At 38.7% G+C, this 15,022-nt stretch overlaps 2 protein-coding genes across 4 annotated transcripts in view; both read left to right on the top strand.

Moving 5' to 3' along the window:
• Positions 1-827: 827 nt before the first annotated feature.
• On the top strand, positions 828-12,009 carry LOC113581955 (delta-type opioid receptor). Of its 3 annotated transcripts, none has more exons than XM_035522236.2 (4): positions 828-906; positions 1,022-1,245; positions 7,850-8,205; positions 8,743-12,009. In XM_035522236.2, the coding sequence occupies exons 2-4, from the start codon at positions 1,040-1,042 to the stop codon at positions 9,306-9,308; spliced, it is 1,128 nt and encodes a 375-aa protein (XP_035378129.2). In that variant the 5' UTR covers positions 828-906; positions 1,022-1,039; the 3' UTR covers positions 9,309-12,009. The 3 variants fall into 3 exon arrangements, with proteins under 3 accessions (XP_035378129.2, XP_035378128.2, XP_035378131.2); XM_035522235.2 differs by having other exon boundaries at positions 838-945; XM_035522238.2 differs by having other exon boundaries at positions 838-1,245; positions 7,850-8,229.
• A 2,662-nt stretch (positions 12,010-14,671) lies between these two features.
• Positions 14,672-15,022, top strand: part of xkr7a (XK related 7a) — a 15,372-nt gene continuing 15,021 nt past the window's right edge. Inside the window, exon 1 of the mRNA XM_027017449.3 lies at positions 14,672-15,022. This exon is cut by the window's right edge and continues 943 nt beyond it. The gene's annotated coding sequence lies outside the window, so the exon portion shown is untranslated.

The following is a 15,022-nucleotide window of genomic DNA, read 5'->3' as shown; positions in this document are numbered from 1 at the left end:
GTCAGTCCAATTTGCAACATAGGAAAATTGTTTTCTTTTAAACTGCAGGTCAGTGGCTGTAGGTCCTTGTATTCAAGTTCCACTTATGAGCTTCAAGAGGGAAACATGCCCCAGGTTCGATTTTCAGTGTTTCATCACTATGTTGTCCTTAGTTATCCCTTTTGTGACTTCGTATTGAAGCCATGACTAAAATCGTGGTTTAAACGTTATTGATATCAACTCCAAATACCACAGACTTGACGTTTAGCATAAGAACTACTAATAATTAATTGTTGATTGTCTACTTTTTGTGTTACGCAAATATAATTTACTGAACCGAACTGCGTGTTCCTATAAAAGAAAGTTAGACTTTTATATAGTATGGGGCTTTTATCTCGTACTCTACGAGGTCCATGGTCAACATATTGGGGTTTCAACAGTTAATGTTTCCAAGAGGCAAAAGTGTAGGTTTCATGACTCACTGACGGACTTATCCAAACTCAGGGTATAAAAACTGGAAATATTTAGCATAGCTTTAACAACAGCTCCACTATCCACCCATACATCACTCATTCCTTTCAACATTTACATATGCATACGTGAAGCGTTTAAAATAATATTATATAATATAACTAGCATTCTCCCATCACAGATACACGCATTTTACTACGGAACCTGCGTACTGTTGTGCTGATTTAAGTTACTATGATCTATATATGTTGAACGAAACCATTTTTATTTCACTGATCTAGATATGAATCAAACATATCAACCAATCTCGCAAACCGAACTTCTCGCGTGACTTAGCGGATATCTCTTTGCAGTTTTTATTATCACATCGCTTCCAGCTGAGGAAACGGCTTTTCAGTAGTCAGGACTTCAAAAGCCTGTGCGCTACTGAAGCATTAGCGGCTTAGTCGGGTACAGGTACATCACAGTAATTTTGTTTGCGGCATTGAGGCTAAGGTAAACAGCTAAGGTAAACACAAGCACGTTTCTGTTTTCTGATGGTTTGATGACTTTTTTATTTATTTATTGACAGTCTTCGGTTCTCTTCTTTATGGAGTTCCCTGACGACTTAGCAGATGTCACGGATAAGATAGTTCTACTGTTCAACGAAACGCTTTTACAGGGAAATCTCAGTGCATTCGACGACACGTACGGACGTCTTCCTACAAGCGTTAGGATCACTATTGTAGTGGTCTATTTAATTGTGTGCGTGGTGGGGCTCGTGGGAAATTGTCTGGTCATGTATGTCATCATCAGGTGAGGATGTTTAAATATATATGTCTGAAGTTAAACTCTCTCTCTCTCTCTCTCTCTCTCTCTCTCTCTCTCTCTCTCTCTCTCTCTCTCTCTCTCTCTCTCTCTCTCTCTCTCTGTCTGTCTCTACACACACATATGAGCATGTATGAGACAATCAGGCACACAACACAACAGGTATAAAGCATGTATGTGTGACAAAGAGGTCAAATTTATTTTGTCCAAAGGGCTAGATTGCCATTGAAATTACCATAGCACTACAATTGCATCTATTTAAGTCAGCATTTTTCGAGGAGGTTTTTCAGAAGTCTGTTTGAAGGTCTATGTGGTAAACAGTTTTAAATTATCCTATTCTGCATTAGCTGGAACATGAGCAGGCTGGCTGTTGATATATTGGCAGACTGTGATTATTTTTGAGGAGAGAGAGAAAAATAAGATCAACCTTATACAATGTCTCTGCCACACTGGCATCCATTTCTTAGTTACTTGGTCATAAAATTAAATACCCTTTCTGCCAAAATGCAGGTTTGCATGGTTTCTTTTAGATTGCAGAGTAAACAGACAGTGATTTAATTCATATACAAACCTTCACCAGGCTGATGTAGTCATAAAGGGGTGAAATTACAGAGAAGAACAAATAAACAAGTGTGGAATATTGCTGCACTATTATGTTTATTAACATAAAAGCAATACTGTAGCAACAGTCTTCACTTGTTTTATTAAACACATTAGGAATGACTTATTTTTCAAACTGTTTCAAGGTATGTCCTCAGTGTGACAAAACAGAGGGAGAACTGCTGTTTCACCTCCTAAGATTTGGTGTAACTTGCACCACCAAGAATCTTCTCTCATTTCCCCCTTCACATCAGTGTGATTAAACATGTAATTAAGAAAGAATTCCATGTCTGCTTAATGCGCCATTATAATTGCTTCATAATTACAATCCAGAAACTATAACCTACTGCAGCACCCAGACTGTTCTGTTGTATTGTGTTCTAATATGTGAAATTTGAAATGCAGAAGACAGTGGGCCTCATGCAACAAACACAAAAAGATTCCTTCTTAAGATTTGTTCTTAAGATTCATTCTTAAGATTCGTTTTTCTTATTCATTCTTAAGATTTGACTTAAGAACATTTTAAGACGACTTAAGAGGACAGAGTGCCTTGCCGTATTCCAAAGTCTTCTTGTATTTAAAAGTTTTCAAATGACATGAATATAATTTAAGAGCATGCAATTTAAGTATAGTTCATCCCCAAAGGAAAAAAATAAGTGATTGTATCTATTTCATTAGCCTAGAAACTGTGAAAATAAAAATTAATAATCATGATATGATACTTTATTTAATTTTACTAATCTCCCATTCTGTCTAAATTGTGACAGTAACAATTACCTTTTATCAATCAACTACTATTTGTGCTTTAAAGTGTGTGACAGTGGGGTCTCTACACGAAGCACTTGTATGAATAGATGAGTATAAAAACAAAGTAGTTCTATTATTGTACAGACTGCAAATGGCAGTGTGAATAACACAAGCAACTTCAAATTGGCTATTTGGACAGGCCCTGATGTTAGGAGACCAATTGTGAATCAAATTCCATTTCTGTGGCTGAAACCACTATTGTAGTTAAAAAGTTGCATGCGAACACATCAGCAGGAGTGGGGGAGAGTTGAGTAGAAATGTGGTTGTGTGGGTAACATGCCTCTTTAATGTTAAATGGAAACAGGTATGGAGCCCTCAGACTAGCAAACTGTAGTGGCAGTCCTTATATTTTAAAAATTTGACCAGAGGGAGTGTTCCAGTTATAGGGGATTCACACTCCTCTGCCTCCCAGGATAAGCACTAGAAAGGAGAATCCACCTGATGGTTGAGCCTAGAATATAGGATGAATAATGACGTTTCTATCCAAGTCATGTAACAGTAGACCATTGGACTAACTCTTTTCTCTAGTGCAGCTTTGTGAGGGATCATGGGAGCATGCCATTGTCTACATGTGCTTTGTGGACTTGGATAAAGCATATGACCCTGTACATCTTAAGCTGTGGGAGGTGATGTAGGATTATATGGGCTGCAGCTTCTGGCGGTCAGTGCAGTAAGAGCTTTTGGTGTTAAGTCAGAGTTGTTCACTGTGGCTATTGGGCTATATCAAGGGTCCTTCATGTCTCTGCTCCTGTTTGTGATTTTCATAGACAAGATATCAAGTGCAGCCAAGGCTGGAGTGTTGCTGGAGTGTTGTAGATGTTGTCCTCTAAGCAGCCACTGTGGTGAACCTTTGGATACTTACTTAAGCATTGATGAAAATTAGCCTATACAAGTCTGAGGTTGTGGTATTCTTCCAGAAAGAAAAGAACAGATTATTTATTTCAGGTGAGAGGAGAAACTTCTCCTTTGTGGAGGAGTTTGAGTTTCTTGGGAAAAGGGAGCATTTGTAATGGAAAAAAAGGGAGCATGAGATCAGGTCAGCAGAAGACGTGAAGCGGTCTCCAAATCTGTCTGTGGTGGTCAATTAGGAGCTTGGTCTTAGGACAAAGCTCTCTGTGTGTCAGTCACTGAAAGAATAAGACTACAAATACAAGTGACAGAAATGAGGTTTCTCTGTAGCGTTGCTGGACTCTCACTCTGTAATTGGGTGCGGAGCCCTTCAGTCCAGGGATGCCTTGGAGTAGAGCCACTTCTTCTCAAGATTGAGAGAAGCCAACTGTTTGAGCATCTCATAAGGAAGCCCACTGGTCGGCTCCTTCCACTGCCGCTTTTCCATGCACGTCCCACTGGAAGGAGGCCCAGAAGTGACCTGCTGGAGGTATTGTATCTCACAGCTGGCCTGGGAGCTGGAATCTGTCACAGGGAATAGACATTTCAGGGCTTATCATCTCAGCCTGTTACTATGGCGTCCATCACCAGGAAAAGTGAAAAGAAGTTGATGATGATGAATAAGATATGCTCATTCACATAAACACGCAATCTAGAGCTCTTGTTATATTGGGGAAGTGGTACACAAGTCTTGTTACAGTTGGTTTTTTCTTGGAGATTGGCATCTGTTGGAATGGGTAGTATTGACTACTAAAAATAAACATCGATTGCTTATTATGTTACTAAACCTTAATGCCAACTTCATCTTCACATCAGTTGATTTGTGTGACAGTTCTATTCAGCTGATCATTTTAAGTCACCCATCCCTAGTGTTGGTTATACTTAATTCTGTCTAAGCCTCTGAAGATTGTAGCATGATGCCACAGGTGTATATCTGTACACCTGTATATATAGATTTATACTCAATTACCTTGTTACACAACAACTGTAGATATGTTATTATACAAAATGGATCTGTACATTCTGTAGATTGTGTACATATATACCCAACCATATACATTGTACATTGTGTATATAATCATAATATACATATATTGTACATACATTGTTAATATATTTTGTACATACATAGAGTATATATATTTATCTTGCATATATACATTTTTCTCTATGCACCCCTGTTTCCTTTCCTCAGTTTGGACAGAGCACTCTCCACCATTTCACTGCAAGTTATACTGTGTATGACTATGTATGTGACGAATAAACCGAACTTGAAACTTGAAACACAGTTTTTAAAGTGAGTAAATGTTACCATCTTGGACATAGTATTATGTAAAGGATAACATCCAACCAAGTGTCCTGTTGTATGAAAACAGAAGCAGTAGATGCAATGAACACCATCACATGAAGCAGAGTGATGTTTCCACTGCTAAATCTATTTCATGCTTTGGATGTTTTGGTCGGTGTTACCTTAAGCAATTAGCTATAAGCTAATTAACAGAATTTATAAAATAAAGTTTTTTGGACATGTCAGTTCTTTGTTTCTTCATAACTGAATATGAAAAAGTAAACCTTTTTGTTGTTGTTTTTTTACATAACCTTTTTTATGTAACTTTCTGATTCTCTACATCCACATAAACAAATTCAGTTGTTGCTGTGGTCAAATTTTTGCTCTACAAGAAATTAATATAATTATTAAAAATGTCATTTGTATACTTTTGCAGATGTTGCAAAATTCTCAAAAATTTTATTTACAAGTGTTTTTTTTAAACAAGTAGTTTTACTTTAGTATTTATGAACTTCAACAACAGTATTTTTTACTGTAGTATTTGTAGTTGTACTTGAATAAGGGACTTGAGTACTTCTGTCACCTCTAAACAAGGCACAAGTGTACAAATTGACTATGATTACTAGTCTGAGAAATTTAATATAACAATATGAAAATGTTCTTGCATGAGGCCCAGTGTGTGCATTTAAGGGGTACATGTGGCCATTGCTGACAGTTTCAGCTGGGGCAATATCGCAAGGCCTATTTTAAAACTCGTGTTGCTAGGCTGGTTACCAAACGACTTGCGCTGAAATTCCGTTGTTGCCTATTAATGATGCTTTGGTTTCTCTCCAGTGGAGAGATGGAATTTAAGATTCTTTTCAATTGGACTGGAAAAGTTCCATAGTGCTTGCCTCAGTTTCATCAAAATTTATAGTGGGATTTTAACAATCTTTGCCTCTGTCTAACAGTTCATTCTTGAAAATAATAGTTGCATTCACTTGTTTGTAAAGCATATATGTAGAGGAAGTTTTTGTAAGAAATGACTAAAACACATGCAACAATAGATAGAGAAGCTAAGTTAGTATAGTTATTATGCAGAAGTTCAGATTAATAAATGGGAACCGATAAATAGGTGTAATCAGAGTTCACAAAAGAAACATCAAAACACAGTACAGAGGGAATTAGTGATAGGCGGCTATTCACTAAAATCTCTATGACACTCTATGAGCTTTTAATCACTTTAGCATGGTGAGTGGCACAGCTGGAGGGTCAGTTGCACATGCTGGTGGCTCCACAGTGGTCAGACTGTCCCAGAGGCAAATGAGCAGGAACTCTCCTTCAGGGTTGCGCTTGCATCAACATCAAACTGGACAGGAAGGGCAGTTGTACAGCTCAGCACAGAAAAAAAAAAAAACCCAAAAAAAACATAGTTAGCTCTGTTCGGACCTCCTTTGGCCATCAGAACAACAACAATTCCACTAGGTGCTGAAATTGTTCTGCAGGTATCTTGGCCCATACAGACAGGATATCTTCTCACAGTTGCGAAAAATTAGATGGAAGTACTGATGTTCTCTCAACAATCCACTGTACTTTTTCCCAGAAATGCTCTATATGATTAAGATCTGGAGGCTGTGAAGGCCAGGGATGCAAGGAGAACGTGCTGTCATGTTCCTGGAACCAATCCATGAGTATATGACACTTGTGGCATGGTGCATTGTCCTTCTGAATGTGTCCTTCCGCTATAAGGTAAACAGCTGCCATGAAGATATGAAGTTGGTCAGAGGACCCAGGGTGTGCTAAGAAAATAGCGCCCACACTATTACTCAATCTCCGCCTGACAGGAAGGCTTCATCGATTCATGCTGCTTGTGTCAAATTCTGACCCTCCCATCAGTATGGTGCAACAGATGTCTGAATTCATCTGTCTAGACAATGTTTCTCCACTGCTCAGTGATCCAATTTTTGTCCACTGAAGTTTTACCTTTCTGTTTCCCTTAGACAACAGTGGTACTCAAACTTGTCATTGGCTGTTATGGGCAATCCATGCTAAGGAATGATGAGCTGTGTGTTTGGAGAATGAGCATTGTATTCAGCTGTGATGTGCTTGGCGACACATTGCCGCTTTGTCAGAACAATTCTTGATATCCTCCTCCGACCCCTTTCGTTGACGAGTTGCTTACGTCCACAGGATCCCCCTTTCATTTGGTCACACAATTCTCTGTATAATATCCGAACAATTGCACAAGAAAACTGCACATGGTTAGCTTCTTTTGGCCCTGGCTAGTCTAGCACCGATGACCGTGCCTCGTTTTAAGTTGCTCAGCTTGCTCATTTTTCTCATTCTAATTTGGATTCACACTGAAATCGTTCCATGGGTAAACTTGCTCACCTGATCTTATTCTGCACTCTGGGGTCAGGTATTTGATTTCAATACAGGGAATCTCCAACTGTGAAAGGACAGGGGGTTTTAATAAAGTGTCCATTTAGTGGATGTATGTATATATAACGGAATACAGCTGAGACTCCAGCAGAGCTATAACATCTTAAATGGGAGACCCAGAAGCTGATACAGACATGAGAACTTCTTGTGACATCAGCACCTCCCTGCGCTGCCAACTACAAAAGCGTGTATGTGTGAGAGGATATGTTATTTTTACATGATCGGGCGCTTAATTTGTGTAGTAGGATAGTGAGACATATTGTGTCAAATGCTGCTCTGAGATAAAGCAGAACTAGCAAAGATTGTTTACCTTCGCTAATGCTGTTTCTATACTGTGATGAAACTTAAATCCTTAGATATTTTTCATGTATGTGATTCTTAAGCAAGTGAAAGCTTAGCTGTTACATCACATCTTTCTCCAACATCTTAGATATAAGTGGAAGATTTGAAATAGGTCTTTAATTCGACAGATCCCAGGGGTCGAGATCACCTTAAGCATTAATAATTTCCAGAATTTAAAAAATTTAAATCGTATATAAAAATTCAGCCTGATTTGAAACTTGAGGTGTCTTTTTCCTACTGGTACAGATACACAAAGATGAAGACAGCCACCAACATCTACATCTTCAATCTGGCACTGGCCGATGCCCTGGTGCTGGCCACATTGCCTTTCCAGGGCACAGATGTTCTGCTGGACCTCTGGCCTTTTGGCCTGGCTCTGTGCAAAGCTGTGGTGGCCATTGACTATTACAACATGTTCACCAGCGTCTTCACTCTAACCGTCATGAGCGTGGATCGCTACATTGCCGTGTGCCACCCGGTGCACTCACTGGCCGTGCGCACCCCCCACAGGGCCAGGCTGGTCAACCTTGCTGTGTGGGCACTGGCTTCTGCCATCGGGGTGCCTGTGATGATCATGGGGCAAGTGGAGGCGGAGTCCAACGGTAGTCATCACCTCAACTTTAGCTGTCACCCTTATTTAAGCCAGCCCACCACACCAAGCATCATTCTGTTCATTCATCTCACAAATCTCCCAGAATGGTAACATGTCTGACTACATTTTCATGTTCATCTGGGTTTTCACCTCAACTGTCTTTTTCGCTTTTGTTTCTTGGTGTTTGAGGTAATCATGCATTTGTGTGTGTCTATAAAGTCATCTTCTTTCTGTTTGCACCTGGGGAAACAGGAATGATCTTTAAAAGAAAAAGTATAACTACCCAACACAAGAATTTCATCACTGAGCTTTGCTTTCCATTTCATTACCCAAGGTCTGCTTTACCAAATGTATCAGTAATAGCATTAAGTTATTATAAACGTTAGCGAGTGTTCAAAGTTATAGTCACTCTGACACAAAGTATTATAAAGCTTTAGGTAAACCATATCATGTTAATGGCTCATTTGATATTTTGAATTATTATAAGCATATTATAAGTTCTGTCATTACCACTAAGGCCTCTTTGTTTTTTCTTCTCCCTGAGCAGGTACTGAATGCCTGGTGGTTCTACCTGACCCTCTAAGCTCCGCTGAGCCTGTGTTCGGTACCTGCGTGTTCCTCTTCTCCTTTTTAATCCCAGTGGTCATCATTAGCGTGTGCTATGGCCTGATGGTGCGCCGCCTGCATAGCGTGCGCCACCTCTCCGGCTCCCGTGAGAAGGACAGGAACCTTAGGAGGATCTCCCAGATGGTGCTGGCTGTGGTGGCTGCCTTCGTGCTCTGCTGGATGCCTGTGCAGGTGCTGGCTCTGCTCCAGGCCTTGGGGAAGACAGACCTAGGGAGCAGCCCCACTGCCATTGCCGCAATGCACTTCTGCATCGCCCTGGGTTATGCCAACAGCAGCCTCAACCCCCTCCTCTATGCTTTCCTGGATGAAAATTTCAAACGCTGCTTTAACGAGTTCTGCATGCCAACTGGCTCTGCCCTGGAGCTAGAGGTACAGAGGAAGGACTCTGTTAGGAAGGTGGAGGGAGGAGGGGACAGAGAGCAAGAGTGTAGACAAGGAAATGGAGGGGTTACGAAAGCTTGTGCCATTCCCAGGTGTGAGGAATAGAACTGGAATTTCCTGTTAAAAGTGAATGTTCACAGCCTCACACCCATCTGTAGATAGATGTATTTTCTGTAAAGGTACCTCCCTGGTTCTTTGGGCTTAAAAGAAACCAGTGGGACTTAAGTAATGGTAAAGCCACTCATGATTCTGGACAAAATGGCGTAGAGTTTTTTCATGTGAAATAATGCATGCCCGTTACAGTACCTTAAACAGTATGGACCTTTTATTAACACTACAAGACATAATGCTCCTATTAGTAATATTAGGCAAACACATATTGCTGCCTAGCTGCAAATTAACTATCTATATGTCAGCCTTTTCTGAAAGCGTATATGACTGCAAAGATTTAACATTATTAAATGTCTGGCTATAACACAAATCTTCTCTTTATTTTGTATGTGCAGTTAGTTTGAAAAAAATGTTTTCCCAGGCTTTTGTCTTGAGAAAACAGTTTGGGATTAGCGTTATTATTTCTTTGAAACCCTTTTTCAATTTTAGTCAATTATTATATTGTACCTTGACTATATTTTAACACAATAGCTAATGTTTAGAATTACTTCTAAAATGTTCAGACCATGGAAATTATCAGAATTGATAGCTTTATTGTTTTGGTTTTAATCTTTTTATTTACTATATTCTGTATTATTTTCTAGGTTTGGGTAGTCCTAATGAATAAAGAAAGACTATAGGGAATATTTTGATCAATTGCAGTAAATATTTAATGAGTCATTCAAATAATTTATCTTACAGCCTGAAGGCTAATTGTTATGTCAATATTGTTTATGCAAGTCATTTCTTGAGTAGTTGCATCCAGTGTGTGCTTGTGAGAAAAATACAAGATAACCCTATGGGTAAAATCTTTATTAATGATTACAGACGTCACAGGCCATGATTGCCATCTGGGGAAATGACCTGCCTAACCGTGCTTCATGGAAATTTGTCCATTAACATTTCACCATGTTCATGCATGTTTGCCATATAGTGTCATTAGACTGAAAATCTTTACTACATAAATGGTAAGTGTGAGGATCAACTATTATAAAATTATGACCATCAGGGAAATATGTTTTCAGAATTGTTCTTTTTAATTGTTGGCCATCCTTAAAATGCACATTGTTTAAAAACTGAAAACATACAACCCACAATCAAGTAGGCTAGCTTTCAAAACTTTTTAAAAATCTCCTTAAAACTGGCAGTTAACCTTTATACTATTCAGGAAAAATATTATTTACTTTCTCTTTTTTAATATTATTTACTTTCTCTGGTTCTTTGTGTATAGAGATAATAGTGTTAATGCATAAGGTAATACACATCAATAGCGACTAATAAAGCAACACCTAAATAATTTCTTGCTGACCTATAAACACAATGCTATATATGGACTATTGACACATTTGCTCTATAAAGTGACATATTTATGTGTTGACCAGACTATAGACTATATATAAATAGACTACAGATTATAAAAAATGCTACTATTTTAGAAGTATGCTAAGGTTCCTGTTTAAATATTTGAGCTATCTTAGAAACAAACAGACCCATTGTGCGTAGGCGATTTATTTAAAGATGAACCCTAACATCTAAAATAAGGCTCACTCTCCTGTAACTATGACTATGTAAGTCACACAAACACAGGCTATATTCATGGGGATGAGATATTCTCTTGATTCACACCGTTTTAACCAATACCTCTATAGATGTACTGTCATCCAGATAAACAGATAAACTGCAGGATGAACACCACAGGTTTGCTGCATAAAACAAAGCTCACTGCCCACACCTGCGGACACTCTGATGGACACTGATGGAGCATAGTCATGTGAGAGAGAGTTATTTCTGTTCTCACATTGCTCTGCAGTGCATGAAGGTTGAGGAGTTAGTGCAAGATGCAAACTGGGGGGGGGGGCGTGTAAACACTAGACAGAGGGTGACTCAGAGATAATAACAGGCTAAGGAAGGAACACCACCCATACTAAAACACCCCACAGCTTCAAACCAGCTTTTTTTCCATCTCCCTCATGCAAACTTGTCAGTGTATTTTTGCAACTGTTTAAGGTTTTCTATAAAATAACTTGCAGTGTGGACTTTTTTGATCAAAGGAGGCTTTCACATATTTTGGGTTATAGTGTCTTCTTTTACTGAAATTCCATTGGCTTTATCTGTTTGCTATATTTGCATTGCTACATTACATACTGTATCTATTTAACCTTGCCTTCTGTAAATCAGTCTTTGTGATTCGTTAAGTTCAGTGTAGATGGTGATTTGAACAGATTAATAATTGCAGAGACAGGGCAAGTTCAACACACTAAGTAGAAGACTAAAAGAACTGATGAAGGAAGAGTGTGATTCTTGCTCATCAAAGATCTGTCTTATCAGTAAAGACTTTTTTTTATCAGTAAAGAACTGTCTCATGAGAACTTTGCAATAAAACCTTGTCATGCCACCAGGTGCAACAGATGATTGCACAGTATTTTTGTGAGGTAAAGGAACCCTTAGAAAAAGTTAAAATCACAGCAAACGTTAAAAGAAAATAGGCCAATAGTCAGCTCAATGATTAGACATATGGAAAAAATATGTTGCATTTCTGCCACTGTGTGGTTAGTCATGGTGTATGCAGCTTGCTGGTCCTCTCACATTTCGGTCCACAGATCATTAACAAGAAACTGTAAGTCCTCAACTGTGGATGGCCTTTGGGTACATGAGCATTAGCATTTAGTATTAGTGATAATTTTTAAATGTGTATATATATATATATATATATATATATATATATATATATATATATATATATATATATATATATATATATATATATATATATATATATATATATATATATATAATGTAGCTAAATGTGTATTACCAAAAATGTGCTATGTTGGATGAGCCTGGTTACATCTGGTTACAACTTGTTACACTTGCTTTGGGGATTGTGTTGTATGTTTAACAATCACTAATGTAACCAAACATATTAATGTTTACTGCATGGTGAGGCCATATGTCACGATTAGTCCCTCCCATCTTCCGTGTTCCATGTTTTCCCTGTCTTGTGTGTTTTAGTCCCATTCCGTAGTTACGTTACTTCCTAGTTATAGCCTGCTTCCCCTGCTTGCCTTCCTGTGTTTTTGGTTTGTTATTCTTAACCTTCGTTTTTCCCTAACTCCTGTGTATACTATCCTAGCCCTTGGTTTGTTTATCATGCATCCCTGAAATCAGTTGGCTCTGACCATGGACTAACCTAACGACTACGACTTTGGATTTGCCCCTTAATAAATCTCGCTTTTCTCCGCGCATGCGTCCGCCTCCTTGCTGCTCACCGTTGCACCATATCATTCTGACCAAGGTGCATTTCTATGAAAACAAGGTTTCTTCCACTAAAAACAATTAATTTATTTTATGCAAAGCAAGCATTTTAATTTTAGTTTTTAGCCAGACTAACATATTACTCATTGCCTCTATTTTATCAAACTGCTACAGTTAAAACAGTTAATTCTAAAAAATTATTTCTGTCATTTACGTATAGAATTATTGCTGAAAATCAAGCCATGTGAATGACTAGAATTTGTAGCTTTACTGTTTTGCTTTCAGTTATTTTATGCTTAATTTAGCATTTTCTTAAACATTTCTACTGTTATAATTTGTATGGATCTTGTGTATATAGTCTTGAATAAAAAGAATATTGCAAGTGTTTAAGATATCAAGATATCAAACACTGCAGTGAATATTTTTGATTATTTCCAATAAATCATTAGACATTTAAATAATTTTTTGAATTGTTATTTGTTATTGATAATGTAACCCTTCCCCTCTCCATAACGCTGAACAATGATACACCCTTATCTAAAGAAGACCTCTAAACTGCCCATCTAGTGACCTCCTGTGAAATGCACAGGTTTATTTTCATAAAGAAAAATAAATAAAATGAATATTAAAAATTATGAGAGGCGGACCTATGCTAATTTTCACTTTTTCAGAGATTATATTTATTATTAGGAGATTAATATCTGACACTAACAAGCCAACACTTTATGCCTCAAAGTGAAAAACATCTAAAAATGACATAAGCAGGCTGAGCTGCTTTAGTGCCCACTTTCACTGCCTGTTTAGGATTCCGGATTGTGCAGACTCAAAGTTGCTAAGCCAACAGCTTGAATTCAGCCTTAATGTGTATGAGGACTGAATGTTCAACATCAGCGGTAGTGGCACTAAGGAAAGAATGTGAGCGTGGAATGAAGTGTCTGTAATGAAGAGCTCGTCAGAGCACAGTCCGAGGGGGGTCAGAAACTGACCAAAAGGGAATTTGCAGCGCATCTTTTTTCTTTCACTCCAACAAACTGATGAAGCAGAGGTTCGAACGAACCGTTTAAGTTGTTTTACAAGCTGTTGTTGATAAGTGTTATATGTTCATACTTAATTGCACTAGTTTGTTACCGCTTGCTGGATGACTAACTCGCTGAACATTGATCCGAGTAGGCCTCCTTTACTATTCTATACAGCAAGGCATTTCCGCAAACACCACGTTACATACACGTTTTACATTACGATGATCGTTCGGTAATTTCCTCAAATCCATTTCGCCCCAGTGCATGCGACGCTTTCAATTTCAAATGCTGCTCTTATTTGTAATTCTGGGTTATTTTATGTATTCCTGTATTTAACCAATAGGTGTCAGCACTGTCGCACTGGTTCTCGCTTACTAGCTCAGCATTCAGGCTAAAGTGCCAAATGCGTCGGCAGGGACTCGGGCACGCTGCTTTCTCTCGCCTAACTCAGCAAAAGCCTTGACAAACAAACGTGCTGATGCGAGCAGCTTGATTGCACTACTTGTTATGCCATTTTTCTTGTCTCTTTTATAGGTCGGGGCACGTAGTTTAATTTTTTTCCCTTAACTGGCCCACGTATTCTTAAGCGTGCACTTGTGTTGTCTGTCTGCATGTCTGCCCATGAGTCTGTTTGTCTGCCTCTTTTGAACTTTGTAATGAAAATTGGCAAATGTAAATGGTGGTGAAATGTTATGTGTGTAACATTAAGATGTTCATCTGCAGCTTTTGCTAATCACTCTTAAGTGATACTGTGCAGTGTGGCACTTTGCAAAAATACAGCTGAAGAACCACGAGGGTGTAATTTTTTTCTGGTTTTCAATGGACGTCGTTTCTAGCTGTCGACTGTGTATATTCTGTTTCTATTTTTGATCGCTTCTGTAAACCTACTCTGTTGTCTTGTAGAACTGATTCAAATAATCGTTAATGCGTTTATAAACACAATGCACACTGTCCGTTGGTCTGATTGTTAACTGTTTATTGTCTGTAGTTTATCACAGTCTAAATAACCTGCAGGTATTCGAACACTCGTGCAGTAGCGCATGAATGGGTTACGCGGATAAGTCTGAATAATATACTAGAGAAATACAGAGCACCGTTAAACGCGAGGATGGAGGTGTAGCAAAAACGGGGCAAGCGGTGTGTTACACAACCATTTAGGTAAATACCTAGGGGGCGCCGGTCCTCAGAAGGGGACAAAGACCGATCTTGCGGCACGATTAGCCGGTGCCAAAGCATTGCACTCTGTGTAAGTATATTATACCCGCAAGTACTAGTCAAAGACCCCTCCTTTTCCCCGTCCCCCCTGATTGCCCAGCGACGCCAGTAATATCCCAGACCACATTGATTTACCCGAGATCTATATTTCGTTTTTGATTTATAGTAATAGTCCCTTTA

This window comes from Electrophorus electricus, chromosome 24, assembly GCF_041902795.1.
Source record: "Electrophorus electricus isolate QZ-2024a chromosome 24, ASM4190279v1, whole genome shotgun sequence".
Lineage (NCBI taxonomy): Eukaryota > Metazoa > Chordata > Actinopteri > Gymnotiformes > Gymnotidae > Electrophorus > Electrophorus electricus.
Note: the sequence above shows the minus strand (reverse complement) of the source record. Positions and strands in the feature narration are given on the sequence as shown.